This window comes from Opisthorchis viverrini (assembly GCF_000715545.1).
Source record: "Opisthorchis viverrini unplaced genomic scaffold opera_v5_247, whole genome shotgun sequence".
Classification (NCBI taxonomy): domain Eukaryota; kingdom Metazoa; phylum Platyhelminthes; class Trematoda; order Opisthorchiida; family Opisthorchiidae; genus Opisthorchis; species Opisthorchis viverrini.
Window position 1 is genome coordinate 134,619 of NW_008751901.1, and position 22,693 is coordinate 157,311.

General features: G+C 43.8%; 1 protein-coding gene across 1 annotated transcript; it reads left to right on the top strand.

Moving 5' to 3' along the window:
- Positions 1–1,701: 1,701 nt before the first annotated feature.
- On the top strand, positions 1,702–22,120 carry T265_14701 (hypothetical protein; the record flags this gene model as incomplete). The annotated part of the gene is made up of 8 exons (XM_009174851.1): positions 1,702–1,761; positions 1,795–1,904; positions 11,366–11,609; positions 15,822–16,036; positions 17,246–17,407; positions 19,138–19,311; positions 19,460–19,577; positions 21,829–22,120. 8 exons carry the CDS (start codon positions 1,710–1,712, stop codon positions 21,921–21,923), a joined length of 1,170 nt encoding a protein of 389 aa, XP_009173115.1.
- Positions 22,121–22,693: the final 573 nt, after the last annotated feature.

The window sequence follows — 22,693 nt, forward strand, 5'->3', positions numbered from 1 at the left end:
CGGATTTCCCCCAAACCGTTCTTGCGTAACAAACACGCTCGCGTTTATGGGCAGCTTAACCCAAGCCAAGGACGAAGGACTCATATTGGATGCCATATTTTTCGACTTCTCAAAAGTATTTGATAGGGTCCCACACGTCCCGCTGCTCCACGAACTCGGGTCTTACGGGATTCAGGAGAAAATCCTTCACTGGACCAAGGCGTTCCTATCAGACAGATCATTACGAGTGAAAATGGACTCGAACTACTTTTCTCCAGCGCCGGTCCCCACTGGAGTTCCTCAAGGCGCCGTCCTGCGACCACTGCTGTTTTTGATCTACGTCACTGCTCTCCCAGATGTTCTTGCAAATCCATGTCTACTTTTTGCGGACGACTTGAAATCCTGGAGTTCCAATGCCAGTGTACTCCAAATGAACGTAGACACTGCAAACCAGCGGTGATTGGACTGGCACCCTTCTCTGAATGACGAAAAGTGCGTCCATATGCCATTTGGAGGAGACTCAGTGAATGCCTTGATCATGTATGATAAGAAGGGGTGGGAAAACAGCATAATGTTAAACGCCGAAAAGGATTTGGGTATCTGGCTCTCTTCAAACTTGTCCTTCTCACTGCGCCATGAGAAATCGGCTCCAAAGGCATTCGCCATTTTACGTATGATTTGCACACTTTCTCCCGGATTACCCGCATGGACTTCCAAATACTCTATGAGGCCTATGTCAGACCGCTCCTGGAATACGCCAACCAAGTTGTCTACTCAGGGCGCTCGAAAGACGTCACCTCACTGAGCGTATCCAGCGAGCCGCTACGAAAATCGTTGCCGGCCTAAGATCCGTGGACTACAACACCCGTCTCGCGATGCTTGATCTCTTTCACCTGGAGTATCGTCGATTCCGAGGGGAACTAATTCTTACTGTTTGAACCAAGCTTGGCCAACAGGCTTTTCACCGTTGACCCAGCAAACACACGGCGGTGACATGGTAAGATTTACAAGCTCAGAGCGCACACATTCATTCGGCAAAATGTTTCTCATTTCGGGTACTGGCTGCGTGGAATGACCTTCCTCTGACGGTTGTCCACGCTCCTTCTAGAACCTAGTTCAAAGCACTACTAGATAGTTATTTATGCGAGTCCTCGCACTGGCAAGCACACTGCCCCGCGCTGAAAGTGTAAAGAGAAGTGCTACACACTTTTTTCACCTGTGCCTTTCAGGCGAACGGAAGCCACTGAACGACAAGAACAAAATCGATCCGAGAAACTTGGACAAAAGCCTCGATCCTGTGTATCAATCTGTGAATCCGTGCCGAAGCCCAGAAAAATATCAAACACGTGGCTTACTGGTCGTTGGCTTGTTCGCTGAGCTGGGCAGTTTGGTTGCAAACGTTTCATCACCAATCGAAGTGACATTGATTGGTGATGAAACGTCTGCAACCGAATTGCCCAGCTCAGCAAACAAGCCAACGACCATCCACTCTACCTGAGCAACCGACATTCTCCTCTATAGAAAACGCGGCTTACTATCTTCACTTTTCATCCACCACAAGAATTACGGTTCAGAAGCTATTCCTAAAGGTCACAATCAACCAGGCTCTGTCCTCTTATCCACGTATATGCCATTTATTTTTACTACCGTTATCGACCCCAAAGTTTTGTTTTAATTAACTGATGTTGTTTACAAATTCAGGACAGGTTTTGGAATGACAAGGTCGTGAAATGCCAAAATCGGGATATGAAATCTTGTGCTTGATAATTCTACCACCGTTGGGTAAATGATGACCTTTGTGATTAGTATTTTTAGCTCATGCGTTTGTCCCGCAGATCACAGATGAGATAGTTACAGCCGTGGTTCAAGAGAAGGGCACTGCTTATCTGAACTGTACGGCCCTGATAGATGAAAGTCAGGAATCTGTGAGTTATTCAATGTGCAATCGTAGAATTGTCCACATCCGTCTTTCAATACGCCACATTTTTGTGCACGTTAGCATCTTACTGGGGGCCAAATGAAGCTGGTCTCCCACCTGAGGTTAGCTGAGATCCTGAAAATGGTAACAAGGCTGTGACTCTTTCGTGTGGCGGACTGGCCTCCCGTAGGCATCGACAGCTGCCACACTGTCTTCCTGGTAGTAACCGAACGAATCCGATGAGATCCTGTTTAGACGAACATGCAAACGGTATATCAACGTTCCATTCCAAAGGAGAGGGAGGCTGGGGAAACCGAAGACACACTTTGGGTAGATGGAGGATCAAAACATCGTCTGTGTGCCAGATACAAGTCTTTGAGTATCTACCAGGTAAACTGGACACCAGCGGACTGGGACAGCAATAAGCAGATTCGCTGAAGAAATCCAGAAGGAAAGTGTAAAATCCTGTTTTATCCACAGTAAAAAGGAAACCGCAAACCAATTCTTCACAAGCACCGCCCGCAGACTCAGGGAAGTATCTTAGTTACGGTCAGGGGGACTGAAACGGTTCAAATTGTGGAAGACCGAGCCTCGTTGCTGGCTCCGACTACTCAAAAGTTTCTCGAATTCTACAGCCCGTACAAATCCCCGATCGACTGGATGCAAAGAGAAGCAAATGAGTAGCTGCATTGCATCTGAAATAAATTAAATTATGTTCCACTTGAACACACAGCCAATGGATCCCTCTGGTTCAGTAGACTTCTGCACCAGACGACGAGCATTGTGTTTCCGGACAATGCCACGATCATTCATCAGTCTCCGAAAAAAAATACACGGTACCAATGACGTTGAGTGGTGCTATCGGTACCTTGTTACAGAGGCCCGGTATCACCTGATCAGCCACCGGCAGGTTGAATGACGTTTTTGTTTACGAATGTGGTGGAAAGATGGACAAGAAGCCTTGTGGCAGTACTATGATTGCCACGCCATACAAACGTCGAAGCAGATCCGCTTCATAGCCACCCGCTTCTGTGTTAAAAATCCCGTGATAGCGCGAATGAAGGCTGGGCGAGTCGATCTTATCGAGTATACCAGATAGATGTGGTATTCTTGGACTTCAGTGAAGCATTCGATATAGTGCACTGAATCACCCTCCTTGAATGTCTTCAAGAAAATATTTTCTGTCCTTGGCACATTGGAAGCCCCCTTTCTGATTGACTATCACCAAGGGATTAGGGTAAATGGACACCTTTCTGAATGACCACCAACGGGCAGTTCATTGTTAATGTCTAAATATGTCCTACACCGTTTAGCACCTACCTGAACGACTTACTTTACAAGCCGGATCAAACAACCCGGTCTTCGGGTCGTTTGAATGCGCAGCGTCAGGGCATAAGGGGGTTGAACTATTTTTGAGATATTCTATTTATTAGGGGAGGCTGAATGGTGAGGGTCGAACCACCAATCACCCTAACCTAATGTCAGCTACCGCTGTTTAGCAGGGCACAAACGAAGCATCATAATTCTGGAACGGCATCACGAGAGTTTTAAGCTTCTATACATTGTTTCTGCAACAACCTCAAGACGGGGACACACACCACTGGGACAGCGTACCCCATTTACGGAATGCCAAGTGCTGTGACTACGCTTTCGACCCGGGAGACTGTGCCAAAGCTATTGGAAACGTCTATATGGATTATCAGTAGGCATAGATTACCAACCTGTTTTTTCCGTAGGAATAAAGCAAAATTCTGCAGTTTGTCTGGTTATAAAAATGACATCAGAAGTTAGTCTTCATAGCTTCATCAATCGCCACCTAGACACAGACTCGTTCACCATCAAACACTGGCGCAGAAATAACTTGATATTTTTGTTTCAAGTCCCATGAGAGCGCAAATTTCCAGCGTTGCCATAGCTCTTTAATCAGACAAAGACGACAAAAGTACAAGTTTGAAACACATGTGTTTCAGAAGGTACAATGTAGGCAGGAAGTTCGTGCGGTAAACTCCTCGAAATTAGCATAACACCACCTAGGTTGAGGCCCTTAAGCGCGTATCGGCTTGTGTAGGATAGCTTCAAGAAGTAAAAGGGCAAGTTAGAACCCGAGATTATGTACCCTAAGCATCCTGCACGCTCCATTAACTAAAAACCATATTGTTCGGCACAAACTCCGGGTGAGACTGACAAGGACCTCTGAGTCTTCTTCCTTGATCAATTTGACGCTAAACCTGAATAACGAAGACAATCAACAGTCGAACACATATCCTGAACCCAACTGTGCGCGCTAGTAGTAAGTTACGGAATTATGAACCCAGTGATATTCTGTCCCAAACTCTGGTTGATCCTCTAGAAGGAAGAGATAAAGAACGAGCCCTCACTTCTCGTCGTGTTTGACTCTGACGAGATTAGCAGTGCTAAAGCCTGTGGGTCAACTTAAAGCCAGGGTTGCTCATAAAGCAGTGTAATCTGTACCTTATGGGGGTTATGTATTAGACAAACATGCACAGCACCACCTAATGTCTAAAGGCGGGCCTTTCTGTCAACACACGCCTAGGACACCTATTCATCATCGGGGCATTTGAAAGGTTGAACACTGCATACACCGGTTGGAGCCACCTGTCATACTCACATTGAATGTGCCGTTCATGTGCGGAATTTTAGGCCAAGGCGGCATGACACAATTCTGAGACAAGCGCAGCGGAGACTCAACAGATAAGTATACATACCTCATAGCCTACCGTATATCGTAGGTTTAAACTTGCGAAGTGATTACATCGTTAACATTTATTTTTTTAACTTATGAAAATCCCTGAAATATTTGCGCCACTCCTTCGAGCCTAAATTTGCCTTCTGTAGAACTCTCTATGAAAGAACACACCAAAATGGATGCAATCAAAAAGCTACGGACGTGCACTTCTAGACATAACACTCCTCAATCGTCTTATATACGCAACATCTTAATCGCCACCCTTACGCTATATGTAAGGGAGAAGTTTTGGCTTAATTGCCCTCACCAAACCCTTGAAACCACTAAGTGCACTTATCAATTTTAAATAGGTTTGCAACCGCACAGGTGACATCAGCGTTTTGGTTGGCGTGAATAAGTGAAGCTCTTTAGAAGTGGAGTAAAATATCTTATTGCAAACCGAAATAAAATGTTAGGATAAGCTGCAATGCCTTGGAACAAAGAAAAACTATCGGTGGCATAGTGAATAGGCTGTTTCTAAGCCAAAGTACCTCACGCCATATATAGATTCGTGATGAGATTGGCTGGTAGACGAGAAAAACCTACGCAGTGAAATATATTCCGCGACATTCAACCCTACTCTAATGAAGATCCCCGAATTTTATTGAAATTGGAATGTAAATTACCCGCTTAAAATCTGGGCTTCAGATAAAAAACAGTAAGTCCAGAAGTAGTACCTATACGGACGGCGGATGACATAAGTATCATCTTCTAATGAAATCTGAAAGTGCATTTATACACCTCAATAATGCAAGTTATGAGGCCTAAAATTTCATCCTGCTTGAAAAAAGCCTCTGAAAATGGAGTTAAGAATACCCAGGTTGTCTAACTCAATGGCAACCCGAGCAACAGCAAAATGCAAACAATCCGCGTGCTTCTTATTCATCCAAAAGCAAAATTTCAACTGGAAATAACTAAGAGTTTGGCTTTTTGAAAGGCCAAGTGAACGTAAGGATCATTCATTGGCAAAGCTCTAAGCCCTTCAATAAGCACGCCATTTGATCAGTTCTTACGCGAAGGATACATCTAAAGCTACTGCACGTGGCCTTAGCTACACATCTTACGCTAACAAGAGAACCCAGTTTTAAACGATGCAGCGAACAGATAACTATTCTTGTTTTGGCCCCCATGAATGTCATGAAGAGATGAACGAAGAAACCAACTAACTATCATCTGGAAATCAGAAACCAAAGCGGAAAGAGTACAGCAGCGTTTTTTCCGCCAACGCAACTGATGCATACTGAAAGTACTTAGCAGCGAACAGATAACTATTCTTGTTTTGGCCCCCATGAATGTCATGAAGAGATGAACGAAGAAACCAACTAACTATCATCTGGAAATCAGAAACCAAAGCGGAAAGAGTACAGCAGCGTTTTTTCCGCCAACGCAACTGATGCATACTGAAAATACTTACACTGAGAACCTCATAAAACTCCATCCATACAGGAGCAAATAACCCCATGGGTTGTAGGCCCTCAGGATGCTTGGAAGAAGAACTTGAAGAACATGTAGCGCGCTACAAGTATGGATTTTGGACACCACCTTTATTCAGCAGGTGATGAACGACGTATAGAGGCATTTTGTTCATGCACCATGGACTGACACCAAGCTCTGATGAGGGTGCACTGAATGGAAGAGTGCATGCTTGTGTGCAAGACATAGCAGTCATGCTAACAAAGTTATCAAATTTTGTATACTTTCAGACGCGGTTTCATGTGCCACGGAGAGTAACAGTCTTGAAAACCTTTGTAAAAATACTAAAAACACACTCACTAGCATCTGATAAAGGAGGTTTATAAGAACGTTTTAATGTCAAAGCCCAAAACGTGTAAACAGGGTGTCGTGAAATAGTCTGTTTTCTGTAGAGGAATCTAGAAGATAACCTAATCTTGTCTGTTGTACTACCCTATCTTCTCAACTTGAAGCTCATGACTGAAGCATGATGACAAAATTCTGGGGCAGGCAAGATGTTGGGCTACTCATTTCATATGTAGACTACACAAGTTACCATGTAGTTAAGGACTAGAATACCAAAAAATAAAACGTAGGAAACAAGAGTTTCCTAGAGTGCTTTGCACTCGGGTTTCATATGTTCACCAACTCTGGCCGCCTTTTTCCGCTCGCCGCCAAATTTACTACTTCCATCTAAAGTCCGTTTTCTACAATGGCTTTATCTGGGACTCGTGTCTTCATCCCTCTTCGTTCCCTAGAATTTTGTTGAATTTGTAGGGCTGTGCAGGTTACTACACTGAAATCTCTGCCCACCACAGGGTGAGGTTGTTTTACACTGTTTTGTGTTGGTCCCTCCAGTGTTGCAAGTTGGGTGAGCCGGCGCTACGGTGCAGCTCCTGCGGTTATCTACCCAGCCCACGTCGGGCAGAATGGACTTCTGGGTTTTAACAGTTCTACCTTTGACGACCATATACGTTGTAGAAAACATACGGCAATTCAAACGGTTGTGCTGGGTGGAAGTAGTCCGTTAATAGAGTTGAAGGCAAAAGAGAAGGTGGTAACGTGGACGGTCCTGGATTACCGGCACTTGGCATGAGTATAAGATGGCTGCACAAGTTCCTGCAGGCCGAAGGGTCCGGTTTGGCAGCTTTCAAACATTTACTTTAGAAGACGACTTGAAATTCCAGACTAAATCGATGACACACTTTTCGCAAGAGGGACATGTTCATGCCATCAATGTGGACAGCTGCACTGTTTCAAAAAGGTTTTATATACACGCTCTGCATTACTTAACACTAATTATATATGACGGAGGTCTTTCTCAGGGTACGTTTGTGTATTACAGACAAAAAAATCAAGAACGATGTTGAAAGCAGCACTATTCCGCACAACCAAGTTGTCGGCAGTTCCTTTCAGTTTGTGTGCAGGGCCATCGTGGAGTGATTCAATGTCATTTCCATCTCTTGAGGCGCTGGGATTGCTTGCGTAAGAACTCTTATTTTGCCGTAAATTCGGTTGATTATGAATCCTGTCAGTTAATTTTGCTCTGCTAGATTAGATAGATACGTCAGTTTCATAATGTTCCGAAATGGTCTTACCTTTCATTAACTAAGTTTCGTCCTAACATGTACGCCATTTCCTGGCTTTGTTTCCGAGTCAAGCTTTTGACCTGGTAGAGAAAGAGGGTACTGTGGGTTTTGAAAATCAACTTGCTTATATCATATCACAACTGGTGATCTTATCCCAAGCCGTCTGTTTGTGGGTGTCCCATGAATGTCCAGTCACTAGCAGGTAGGTTATTTCCATATTGGATAAGAAGTCCTGATATTTTGCGTGGGCCACTGGGTGAAAAACATGGACTAAGTGGTTACTTTGGTATAGGGATATTCGATGGTCACTGGCGCCATCACCAACTCTGCACTGATCAGAGTAATGTCAAAGAGTGAAGAAGTCTCTCAGCTTTAGCAACGGACTGACCGTTTGACGTAGTTGCAAAATAGGACTCTAAGCCGATTTATTTGTATTTGGGGGTATGGTACACGAGAAGTAGAATGTCAGAGTCTTACTTTACAACGGTTTGTTAGCGATGAAGACACAAGGTATCAAAATCGACCGTAGTTATGTACTTGTCTGAACAGAAAGTATTTTTAGAGACTCCAGAAATAACGGCTCCTCAGTAACTTTGACCATCGTTGGGTGAAAAAAAATAGAAAAGTGTATATTGTTTTCTGGGAGGGGGAAAAGCTAGTAGGGATACTTAGGAATTTACCGCTGCTGAACAGAATTATCAGGCAGTTTGGAGCTGCGTGCGTGTGGAGCACTTGAAGTGTGACCAATACTAAGCCTGAAGGCATTCGTTGCTGAGTCAAAGTCTTGTTGCTCATGAGTAGTTTGACCGTTTATTTACCTTTGATAAGTCGTTCCCGGAAAGCTATCCATTGAGATACCCAGAAGAACAGTTTCACATCAAAATGCTGAGATGGAATAGGAAGGCGACCCATCGTTATTGGCTGCGAACCCAGACAGCATTAACAGGGACCTACCACTTGGGAATGTCTGTTTGAAATGTAAATATCATGTTGCTGACACCACCGGTATTATCAACGATGAGCGACTGGGCATCGGTGATCTAATAATAATCTTTTCAAGGGTGATTTGGCTTTGAAGTGGAGTGAAAGAAACAATCACTCCAAGCATATTAAGACGGACACTTGACAGTTCGGAGAAAGTATGGAGATTTCTGACAAAGCAAACGTAGCCAAAGAGGCATGTACTGCTGGCTGCACCGCTTGGATCAAAAGTTGGCGAGATGAAAAAACTTCTGCATCTGTGACTTTCTGAGTGCACAGAACGTGAGGGGCCATAAGTTATCTTATTCCAAATCTAAACATGATAGGGGTATGCATTCGGAATATGTTATACAAATGGGATGTGTCCGCACAGGTAATGAAACAACGAAAACCGAATATACCTGCGTTGGCAGGAAATTGGTGTCAAGAATGCCAACTGGAAGACAAAGATGGAGGCACGGGCATATGGGGTTAAGTGTTCATGTTTCGAAGAAGCCGAAAGCTGGATCTGTCTTCAGGATATCTTTGATTGACTAAATTAGTGGAGGAAACTGGGGACATGACAAAGGTCCTGGCAACATTGTCGAGCAAAACGAATACAAATTCACCGGTAAATTTACGCGCCCCTACCATTTTTGAGAAAAGCAAGTGGTCCGCAATCGAAAGACTGATAGACCATAACAAAACTGTGGTGCATTTTATTGGAAAAACAAAGGTTTTCATGCATCAGGAGATAACTTGTCGTTGAGGATGTTTATGATTGCATGGACAGCTGAAAAAGCTTATTGAACAGTTTTAAACTGCATCCGGTGAAAATTCAGTCCTCCACAAACTTACCAAGCAATACTTAGGAATAATGAGAAAAATATGCACCGGATGGATGAACACTGGGGAGATTTAATGCTGGAAAAACCCTGAGATCACCGAAACCCATCTGCCAGTACTGGATTTCACAGTACCGGTTTTGGCACAGTCCATTGCGAATATTTAAAAGCTTATTGAACAGTTTTAAACTGCATCCACAAACTCATTTTGCAATACTTAGGAATAATGACAAAAATATGCACCGGATGGATGACCCCCGAGAAGATTTAATGCTGGATAAGCCCTGAGATCACCGAAACCCATTTGCCAGTACTGGACCTCACAGAACCGGTTATGGCACAGTCCACTGCGAATATTTAGTGATTTCCTGAAAAATCGGATGCTGACGTCTGCAGTGGCGAATAGTAACAATGGTGATGCCATTGACTAAGACAAGGAATGGGCATGTGGCAAAAAATCGTAAAGCCCAAATTCCGTCTCAAAGAAAACCATTGGGCGATTGATACTCGATGTGCTTGAAGAGACTGCAGCAGCACAGCTTTATAAGCCACAGGTCGTGGGACGCGAACCTCTTGGCGGATGGGGGTCGCATTGAGTCCGTTATTCCACTGAACATGCTTGTAAATTATGGTTTTCCCGAATGCTCGGGTTTCTCCAGGGCATATTTCTCTTATAAATGACTGATAGGTTTGATTTAATGGTATCCAGTCAAAGCAGCTTGGGTATCGCAGGACCCAGTCTTCACCCTATTGCTCTGTAAACTGAGCATCAAGAAGATTCAGAGCAAACAATCCTAGGGTGGCTAATTCCTTAGTAACGCTTCGAAAATGTGGCCAGTGGCCCCCGAGAATGGCGACGTATGAGAAGCCCCAAGGGTCATCGGAAACCTCTTCGAATGCTGAACCTGGTGAACGTACGTAGATGTCATCAGAACTGACTGCACGGTAAGTGAATACTTCTTGCTACTCGCGATATTAGCTGGTATGACGATACCAACTATTTAGAGTCAAACAGTAATGACTCTAGGCGGGATGACTCACTGGTTAGAGCGCAAATTCATTGACCAGAAGTTCCGTGATTCGAACCCGACCTCTGTCTCTCGACAGTTCCTGTCTAGACTTGGGTCACCTGGCAGTATACTAGCCCCTTTATGGAGAAATGAATGGAAGTGGATGCGAAAGGGACCTAGTACAAACCCACCATAATCATTCCGACGTGCTTACACTTCCAGACATCCATCAAAGCACTCCGGATAGAAAGTAATAACATGGACGCCATAGAAGTCATTCATCGGCTATATTTCACAGCGTCTTTGGGGGACATATCATATTATAGCCGTTGCATTGTAGGCATAACGACAAGGTAAATACAGAGACGCAATATCTGTTATCATTATTTCAATCTGACCACCTGGGGAAAGTCATTGACATCGATGTTGATCTTCGTAACCAATTTGAATTTCTTTTCCTTGGAATCATTGAGATCAACCGTTGGTTGTGTTTTCCCCAATCTTGTTGTGATTGTGGGTATCTGTGATGGCATTCAACGGTAATATAACCTTCCACCTACCTTAATTCGAAACTAGTGTATTGCACTCATCCTAAATGTGAGCAGTACGGTGGTTCCTTCAAAAATGGGATAAATTCTCCTTCATCTTTGACGTGTTCTCCCTCTTCGAATGTGAACGTTTTCATCCGGTGGAAAAAGAAACTGCAGCCAAAACTACCCCTTTCCTAAAGTATGCATAACTCAAGACCAACATTCACTACTTATTAGTAGTAATGTAGACAGTTAGGTTTTATTGTGTGAAGGAACGTTTATGCAGAGCGCAAATCACCGATCTCATGGTCATCGTATTTTGCCCCACTTTCACAGCAAATCAGCTGGTATCGCACGCTGGACAAACAACAAATAGCTTCTGGGACCACTCTGAAAGAACCGGTACGTCGTGGGCCTCATGGAGTCAGTAAGTATGCAGTTCGCTTCCTTCCTGGTCGACCACCGTATGCACCCAATCTGGCCGGAGTGGATTTAACAAAACTGCGAACCTATCAACTCATTGTTAGATTTGTCGACATAAACGATGCAAACACACAATTTCGGTGCGTCATTGAATTGCGTGAGTAGTCTTTCTCTGTTCTACTATACATGACTTGAGTTCTCTCTATTCCGTTTATTCTTCCCGCTTGCAACAGACTGCGTGAATGAATGAATGCACTTCTACGTCTACCCATGTAGGGCACATGAGAAATGAGTGTTCTGTTTCACAGCAAATGCAAGTAGAGCAGCTGTGAAAGATCGCAGCTCGGATCAATTTGTGTTACTTGTGAAATCCGAACGTTTATAGAATCGATACCAAGTGAACAGAAGCGCTCGTAACACACACTGTAGAAGGGAAAGGAAATTACTTACTGGGCAATCACAACACGAAAAGTGAAGATGCGTTAGCTGACTCACTTACATCATCGATTATTTGGGTTGGCCCATTAAACTGTGGTGAATTGTTCGTGTCTGTCGGAACAATTTGCTTTACTCTGGTTGATCGGATAGCGGTCGGTGTATCGTATTGGGAGTAACACGCACAAGGCCACAAGTCATTGTTTCGATATTTTATGGATTCTTATGTAGCGGTGTCTTTAGTTTGTTCTTGCTGCAATAAACTCACCGATGTGTTTTTTTTAATTGTTGTATGACTCGGAGCACGATTTCTCTGAAAGCACTGCAATGTCAGTGGTCGAATTGTTTTCTGAGCGTGACCACTTATCATACTCAGCAAGCGATTCGTCCACCAGATGAACAATATCAGCCCCCGGTATTCTCTTTTATATCAATTATCATAGTAATATGACGCAGCCAACCATCAAACACGATACGTAAGCGCTGCAGTATGTAGACCCAAAGACGTCGTTTGGTAAGGTAATTTCTCCTATTACACGCTGCGCTCGAGTTGCGCGGTCCTAATGAGATAAAGAATTTTTGCTTCATCACTTGGAGATGAATCACCTTCAGTGTTAGTTCCACTGCCTAACATGCAGCATGACATGAAGCTCAGAACACTTTAAATTCGTGGTTTCCATGACGTCAGATTTCTTTTCTGGCTATTAATTTTGGCTTAGTGTAAACAGTCTATTGGTAATTCATCCGCATCATTCCATTATCACTGACTGAAATTCACATAACACACATTAGTGCCTAATTGTGATATCAGCAACTAGATTCCTACGCTGAAGAAGACTGTCTTTTTGAAAAAACTCGCAACGCCTTACACTCAGTGGTAATTTGCAACAAGATATTGAGGTAAATTTACCGGCTCACTTGGAAGAACTATTCTTGAGTGTCGAATTATCGGGTCCTTCCACTCAGTGAACTCTCTGCGCAATCTTCAAAACTTTTCGTCGTGAACCAACATCTTGTCCCACAGAAACTTACGTTCGCTGTACTCTACTGGAAGGTTATCTGTATACGGTCAATGACACCTCTCTTCACTGGCAACCGATGCCGTAGGATCATCATTAAATGAGGAATTTATCTGCTCAAAACGGAGTGTGAAATACCTAAAAGATAGTGAAGGTTACCCTTAGATTTAAATCAGCGTCTCCTGCAGTTTCCACTGCACCTGGATTTCCAGGGATTCCACTGAACGACGGAATTGTCAAAGAATTGTTTGTTACTATCAACGCCCAACCAGGATGTCGTCCAACAGAAATTGACGAGAATCACTGCCCTTGTTGCACTGTAAAAAGATAACTAAATTTGTTCAAAGAGATTTTGACGATCAGAATTCCTTACCCCATGGTCCTAATGTGTCTCGTGGGATTTAAGCAAAAAAAGTCAAGCATCAGTGCTTGACCGACTGTGAACAAAGGACTCATATCATCCGGCGAATCGTTGCGTGCAACCAAACAGCAACGAAAATAACTCCTCTAGTAAAGCTGTCAACACGGCAGTGCTAATGAACCAACAGTGCTTATCTCCTTAAATGAACTAAGAGGCAAATTTAACTCAGGCGCTATGGCTACTAGATACACTGTGATTTCCATTAAACTCACGTAACTGAAAACCCAAGAAGTTATCTCGAAATTGGATGAGGAAAGTAGGTCCTTATGTTTTCGATCTTCGGAATGCATTAAAGCAAAAACAAATTGTTTAACTGAATTCAAGTGGATTGCATTTCTCTAAATAATGCATGATGTACTCATATTCCATAAGTAGTAGGAAATTTCACTCCTATTCCGCAACACTTCAGCTCCGTGCGGATAAACTAATGTGTCACTTGGGATCTTCCTAGGTGTTTATAGCAAATGTGCAGTCAGGTCTCGAAAATCTCGGACACACAGGTGGTTTTGGCGATGTTGCGGAATGTAGGTAGCTCTGGTGCGTTGCGGTTTTATCCCTATCGAGACTCGTCAGGTGGGCGAATCCAGAACCGTTTACATGAGACATGGTGACAATCTACTGACGAATTGTCTGGATCCTTCAAAAGCTAGACACATCAAGAAGGGCGCTTAGTATCAGTCCAAACTTTTGAGTCCCATTTAGGCATCCCGGAGTCTCAGTGATGCTGGGAAATTATTCCACCAGGCTTTTCCGCCAGAGGTATGACTGCTCTAGTGGACAATGAATGGTGAGCTGCAAAAATATGAATGCATATTAGGTTGGTTTTTGGTTTGAACATATACGCGGAAAAGCGAAACATTTTGGTGCAAAACGTTTTACGCCCTATCAAGAAGCACACCGAGAACCATACTCATAAACCGGTCAAACCACTCATTGACCAGGCATTTACTGAAAACGTCCAGTGAAATTTTAGTCGCAAGGTTCAATAATTATCAAGTCCACCGAAGGGATCGATGACTATTTGAACAGAACATTCTGATCACTCACCAACAGTCGGGTGAACCGTGATCCCGTGATCCCACCTCTTTCTTGTTCTCGGCGCCTTGCTCAAGTCGGATGAGTGAATAACGGCAACTTATATCATTATCCACAACGAAGTAAAAACTCTCTCTGTTCTTGAAGACAGAACCTCAATTTAGCCACTGCTCATGGGCAAGAATATTACAAGCAATAAGTGGTCGAGATCAGAAATTTCGTATTTTCTAGTTCTGTTGGTTCCATGTTGATTCCCTGTTTAGTCAGATCACATCTGGCCATGAAGTTGCCTCATCACCTCACCTTGTCAAAAAAGTGGAACATTCGAACCTTTAAAAGTCAACATTCTAGTGGGAGAAATTAGTCAGACATGATCTCTCACAAATTGCCAATGTTCACCAAGTTTGGGAATGCATGGAGATAAAACAAGGTCAAGAGAATGCGGAATCGCGCCGCCATGTTCTTCCGTTAGAATGCCATCCGTCCTCGAGAGGATCGTGAAATTGCTCTCACTCTCAGGCTGATATAGATTACGAGGGATATGGCCATCCAGGGATGACTAGACAAGCTTCCCGATGTTTTATTGTGAAACTGAAGTGATAAACCAGGTCTTTGGTGTAAAGCTCCCTGGTTTTCTGTCCTATGTAGAGGTTAGTGCAGCCGTTACACCTTATTTTGCAGACAGTCTTAAACGATGACTTCTCAATCGGTTCCAAACCTTTTCCAAAGGATTAACTGGACATTCATTGCGCTCCCAACATGACCTGTCAGTTGAGCATATTCACTACCCTCCTGAAAATTGAGTTCCCAGCTCTTAGCATACAAGCTGAGTAGGTTTACACAGGCGCAAGTTGGAAATAACCGAGTTTCCACTCATGGATTGACAAACACGTTCGCGTCCGGGTAACGTTTGCGGTGAGCCTGACGCCTTGACAGTTCTTGTTGTGTCAGAATTCACCGTCAGCGCCACGGTAGCTGCAAACAAGCAAGAGAAAATGCTTTATCATTCCTAATGAGCTTCTGTCATACAGGAACCCTAATTCGTTGTCTACGTTTGTGTTAGTGACCCGCGGCAGATTATGAGGCTGTTCAAATAAGGGCCATTATGCAAACTACGCAGTTTCAACTACTCACAAGTAGTCCGACAAAACCGCTGTTTTGCCAAACCGCTGATAGACTAGCCCTGTAATGAAGTACCATTGGACAGTTTACTAGGTTTCCCATTGCGTGTAGCGGTGTGAAAACTGTTCCATACTGTATGGCATAGTCTGGAATTAGCTTTTTATCTGTCTGAAATGCATGTACTTGTCCGGTCCCAGAAACCAAGCATCAACTTATTTTCACGAATCGGAAATATTGAGTAGGCACTGAGTAATTTTGCGGCAATTTCGCGAAATACTATTCTGTGTGCTGCTTTCTATTTAAATTGAATGAGATCCCATCTGGTTTTTGTCTGTAGGTACCACCCCTAGAGAAGAGTGGCCTCAGGCCTTTGGACGCATTGTCGTCAAACGGGCGCCAGAGATTCTGCCTGGACTGACTTCCCAGATTGTGAATGAAGGAGAACCACTCCGCCTGGATTGTATAGCTCAGGGTAGCCCCGCGCCGAAAGTCAGTTGGACCAGAGCCAACGGAAGACCACTCTCGCTCCCTGGCTTTCCACAGAGGATATACGTGAGTTATGCGTCTCGCTTAATTGTATTGGTTGGTTGTACCGTAAGGATAGATACTCGTCTATGCTCTATTATTTGAAATATAATATCTCAGTTTAGAATATTACTGTGAAAACAAAGGGATACCCAAATGTGTTGACTAAAGACTGGACCGAGTCGTTTCATTTATGTTTAATTATTATTCTTTCATTACTCCCAATAAAATCCTCAGATAGACCTGTGTGCACCAGAATCCTCGCTTTCCGTCCACCGGGTGTGGGAAACAGCTTAAATAACGGGAAGATCTAACTTGATCATATAGTTTATTTCCATACTGCTTTAGACCACCCAAACTTTAGATTGCAACTAATTGAGCCCTTCAGTTTGTTAGTAGTATTGTGAGGAGATCTGGTGTTTTTAAATTGAGATTTCCCCATATAATTGGAGCCTAAAGGCACTGTACAGTTGTTCCATCCTTGTTGGGGACCGTGAGCGCCGTACATCTGACGAAATGTTTTGGAGTTTCACGCACACAATCTCCTGGCTTGTAGTTTGAACACTTTAGGTTCGACCACGAACGGCTGACCAATAGGGTGGCTAGCTCACATTTACCAATTAACCAGAATGTCCAACGATGACTGAGAGATGTCCAGGAAGGATATTCGCAATGCTTTTCATCGGATCGATATGTTTTTACAGCAATGAATGGAAACGGTTACGTTCCGCAAACTTGAGAGACTGCCCCTGAAAGCTGCACCCTTTAAATGGTGTTTGACCAAATAAACACCATTTTACCACTCATTACTCTGTTTCCTCGTGGAACAAGATGATACCGAAATACGGTGAATGCACCTGTAAAATGTGCTGGGATACAAAGCTTATCATCAGTCATCCAAAAAACTCAACAGTGGTTCAGTAAAATCGATAAATCCAACAATACCCGCCACCTACTTCAATGGGAGATTCTAAATAATGTGATCATGAGTGGTTGTTGCCTGACTAGGATTGAACACCTGCTAGTAGCAAGTGAGAATCACGGTGTGATCAGACCATATGAGTTGAAAAGTGACCATTTTTCATCGTATCATAGAGGAATTAGAAAAAGGACACATGTTGGATGTGCACACCCTTGTTCTCCTTATTTGGCGTGGCTTTTGTTCTAGCTCCACAATAAGGTGATTGTTCAAGAGGTATAATGTTGTCCAAATTCACTACCACCTTGTCCATGCAGAATACAACACTGTACCTACCAAGGGTCGACCGATACGATCGGGGTGTTTATCGCTGTTATGCCGTGAACAACGTGGCTGAGTCGGCTCAGTACGACGTGATGGTTGAGGTGAATTACGCGCCGCATGTGAGAGAGGCTAGGTTCAAGGGTGCCTACGGTCAGGTTAGTCTTTTTCTCCTGGTTTTCTTCCGTCCCTTACAAGCAGTCGAGTGACATCATTCTCATTTAAATCGAGTAAGGCTGGATATGTTTTTGGTAAAATGTAAAAATCACGAGCTCCCGATGCTTTCCCCAGCATTTGTAGATGTTCAATGTTGTTCTTTTTTATTCATCTGCATAAACAGATATTGAATTTAATATGGCTTGAAGATGTGTCGAGCACCAGAAGCTGCGTTGGTTGGGACATGTGTTACGTACCATCGTTTGCCGAAGAGAATGCTGTTTTCCATGCCCAACTCAGAATGGCGTAAACAGAGAGGTGGCTAACCCTTGACCTGGCAGAGGAGTATGAAGGAGATCACGAAACGCTTGGGTGCTGTCGGTGCTACTCGTCTTCCTGGGTGGGGACCGCGTGATCCTCACTGTGCCTGGTTGGAGACACTACAAGATATGGCTGCCAACCGATGTCAGTGGCGTTCTTGTTGTCAGTTTCTGTCCAGATTACTTGAGTGAATGTCTGGAGGTGTAAGCACCTCGGAATGATTGTGTTAAGCTAGCACTAAGTCCCTCCCCCGTCCACCTTCACTCTTTTCTTTACAATGAGGTTTTCCAATAAGTCATGGTACGGCAGTGAAGCATTGGTGTTGAACACTGATGTCATGCTGCTGCTGATGATGACGGCTTAGTTGAACGGCGCTCTCACCACTAAAGACAGAATATCCCAAGAACTAAATAAAGTATTTGACAATATTTTTCTTGTTCAAAAGTAGTTCAACTTCTTCTCCAAAAAGGGGTACGTCTTACTCATCAAAATTCAATTTCAAGCCCTATCTGGCCAAATGCCGAATTGACCTCGTCTTTAATGTGCGTTTTGACCCCGTTTCCAAAGGGGTCAACAAGCAATGATTTATCTATTTCCTTTGTGCTGAATGAAGCGAAGTCTTCATGCGGACTTATCAAACAGAGATGTTCTTGGGTCAGCGTCTCTATTCACGGTCGCTGCATTCTTTGACTTGTGTAGTGGTGCGGTCCCGTATTGGCCATACCTCTCAGTCCGAGCTCTCATTGTGCTGATTGGGGGGGGCTAACAATGGTAGCTATATGCGTTACCCAAGTGACTATGCGAGAGATATCATTCTCATGAATCTTGGGTAGCTGGAAAATGTTTGACGGTTGCTTACAAACCGAGATCAGCCGAAGCAAAAAGGGAAGACCATCATAGGATTCTGTGTTGTGATCAACAGTTTCAGACTCGTGTTTTGCGGTGAACGGTACAACAGCTCTAGCAATTTGACTGTCACTATGGCCAAGGCGATGAAATGTGACACAGTTTGCAACACACGCAAGTCTCGAACTTTATTTACATCTGAACATTGAATCTGGCAGCATACGAATGACACAACATTATTACGCGCGCAACGACATAACTTTACACACTACGAGATCTCTGTAGCCAGTTTGGACAGTGAACAACGAGTTTTCCTAGCCACCAGCTGGTTATTCCACGAGCATCACTTCAAGGAAAGTGTATTGATTACTCGGGGCTGAACAATGGACACCAGAAACCGTACTGCCAGAAAGCTCACTTTTTTTCGGTCAGGAGGGATACGTATTTCACATGACCAAAGGATTACCTATTCGGACATTCCAGCAAATTTCTAGAATTAGAATTAAATTTAGTTCTGCAAGTGAAATAAATGCTCCGAAAAACCATTTTCCCCTTTCCGCTACAGGCACCAGATGGAAACTATGATATCACGTTGGAGTGCATCGTGAATGGTTACCCTGATCCCGATCTACTCTGGTACAGGGGAGTCTACGACCCAATAACTAATAACGTTCCGTTGTATGACAACAATCGATACGAACTGGAGAAAGCCCAGAGCTACGGAGCTGCAGGGACAAACGTAAGTGTCAAACATAAACATACGAGTCCAGAAACTCTAAAAGACTTTAGGCTAAATGCGAACAACCATTAAGCAGTTTGCATCTGATTATCCGATCCTCCTTTGCATTGCATTTAAAAGCTTGAAATCTCCACTTCCGAATCCACAGATTACAGACGTGTTTTCCACGCTTCTTGTGCGTAACGTTCGTGTGGGAGACTATGGGAACTACTCGTGTAGAGCAGAGAACAAATACGGATCGAGTTTTGTTGTAATGTACCTATTCTGTAAGTTTTCTTACTCTCTGTGAGAATTGGTTTCAACAATTTTCCATAATACTGATGGGGTCAACCCCTGAAAATCAGCACTCACTTGTGCTGCTCTGTGGTCCAGTCAAATACAAGATGTCCGAACCACGGAACAGCACAAATCGTAAATGGACCAATGAAATAATGATATTGCTGTTCCTCACTCAGGAAGTCAAATCAACAGATAGGAATCGCTCTTTTGTAAGCTATATGGACACAACCTACCCAACCGCATGCTGATGATGTCCCCACAATTTATGACAAAACGTCTGCAAGAAAGTTGACACGCTCGGCGAGCAGATCAACAGCCAATTGGATCTCAATGGGTTTCGAGCAAAGCTTGGACAATTAGGCATAGCCTACACATCAGAGCAATCTTTTCCTCGGGTTGGTTACACAAGATGGCAGCCGGTTGGGAACAGGTGTATTCATAATCACCATGGTTGTTGTTTTGATCAATGATCCGAATAGTCTCGTTGAATCAGTGACATTTGGGAGACTGGTTGACCGGTATCGTTTTGTATATTGTGAGTGGAAACCCGGAAAAATGCTAAGGTTTCAGCAATGGACGATTGTATCTGTCACTGACTTCATTAATGTTCCAGTAATAAGACCGATTTTTTTCAAAGGGACTGTGCATAAGTGTTTGCGGAGTTCTGTTACTGTTCGTTACTTTGTTCTTACGCTTGACTCGGCACTACTTACAAATATGATAAAAACTTTTAGACAACTTTTAACCGGATTCGCTCATTGGATATCGGGCAAAATAGTGTCGGGTCTCAGGCTCTCAACTGAGTACTCAAATTCACACAGTGCCCAGACGCTTTGTCTATTCCGCCAGGTCTGTGTTGCTGAGGTGGCAAGCAAACACATCTGGACATGAAATGGAGTAGAAGTGTCGGACTCTAGACTAAACAGACCAGTTCTCAAGCTCTACAAAAGACTAAGAATGACAACAGTGTCTTGAAAAGTTGTCACACCGATGATCGTTTTGACATATCCTGTTGGACTGGCTGATGGTTTCATCCTACCAAACATATTGCTTTGGGTTTAAGTGGGAACGGTCAAAGTGTGTCAGCACAAAGGTGACTGTAATTACCCTCTTGTTTATCAGCTATACGAAGATGGTCACTAGTTCATTCAAAACGGGTTGGCATATCTCTATACGGAGCCAGCAAGCCATCCACTATAAAACTTTTAAGAAGACTGGCAGTCCCGGGCCAAACGCAGCTCGGATAACATTGGGAAGTCTAGACTGGTGGGTCAATCGATCGTCACAGCCAGGACAGTTTCTGGGTCATCGTTCGATGAGTCGGGCACACCAATCACATCGCTCAAGTGTGAACACGTTCGCCTTTTCAGACATGTAAATTCAAATACGTCCGACCTGCGTTGGTGGAGTAGTGGTTACACGCTCGCCTCGCATGTCAGATGTCCGGGGTTCAAATACCGGCACGGCCATTGGATATGCACTGCTGATGAGCTCTAATAAGAGCGAAACTCGAGTCCAGTGCTTCCCTTTGGTGTGAACTCACCGGAATAATTACACCAGAACAGGAATGCGGCTGTTCAAACGAGTGGTGTGACTATGAACAAACATTGGACGAATTGGAAGCCATCTGATGTATAGTATGGAAACGCACAGCGCTGTGGAATGAGATTCTATAATTCGGTTGTAGTGTGTAACACTTTCATGGACCGAACTGCAGCATCCGTAGTTATGGCTTGGACCTATTGCACACCAGTTGGCGTGGCGGTCAGGTGTCAAGCAGGAATCTCAGTAAAGACACATCACAGCCAGCATAATAGACGGAGGCACAACTCAGCGAATGTACACACATACAAAACCAACATAGAACCACACACGCTGATCGCACCTGATCACCGACTGATCTCAGGTGAATGGCAACCAGAAGAAAGTACTTTGCGGAACCAAGTAAAACTGCACTTGATACGTATTCAGCCGATTGCAAAAATTCTTAAAAAACGTTGCCTTCTGCAACCGAGATGTCGGACTTCATTCTACTGTGCTGTGTATTGGATTCAAACTTCCGTTCTTATAGGGGATATCTCCAGGTTCCCGTTGGTGGAAATACAAACGATCAACTGATAACTTTCATTTAGGATGACTTTCACAGTGCCAAATGTGACATTCTTATGACCCATATTGTTGTGTGCTTTGCAAAAATCGACCACACCCTCTACTGATTTTCAACCATTTCGTCCACAGATCAATCCATTTGTCAAGGCGCGTATTGTCCAATGCTGGGAGCCATTTCAATGACCGCCAGACTAAATCCGGACGGGACGCCTGTAATCACGTGACTGCTTTTTTTTCGGTTACGAAGCCTATCTTGAGTTGCAGAGAGCTTTTCTCCAGCAAATAATTCGTTTTTACTTTCATAGGAATTGCCTTGAAGTTTCTATATTTTGTCCAAAATCTCGCTGGTACATTCCTCAGTGAATTGGTCGAATTGTGCACGCTTTTCTCACACATTTTGGATTCAATTAAAAAATTCAAGATTCAAACAGTTACGTTTCATTTGGCTGAATGATCATACGGTTGGTTACCGGCACTGTCCGAGTTGGTCTCCAGTCCGGATGACACCTTGTGTAAAGTACTTCACCAGTGGCCTTTCAAATGGTCAGTCAGGGAGGGAGACTCTCTGATGCACTCAACTAGGACGGCTGCTTGAAGTTAAACAAATCTCAGAAACCGCATACCAGATGCCACAAATTTTCAATGCCTGCTGAAGTACTCTTGGTCGCTCAGAATATAGGTTACACTATGTTGGCTGTATGAGAATATCTGGGAGTTCCGTCCTAGACGGGTAACCAAACTGTGCTGAAGTGCCAAGAAGCATTGCACATCTGCTTCATCTTCAGTTGTAATCATCATCACTGCACATCCAACGAAACTCCGGAGTTTTGAATCTGCCACCACCCGGCTGGTAGTCTGTATCCTCCGTCAGCGGGTTCAAAACACCCTGCCGTCTCGTGAGATGCGCACTGTTGACGAGTCTTTCTCGACTTTCCAGCCTAGATGGGCTTCGATTACAGGATGAAATCTTTATTCTTTACAGCATTTTGTGTCT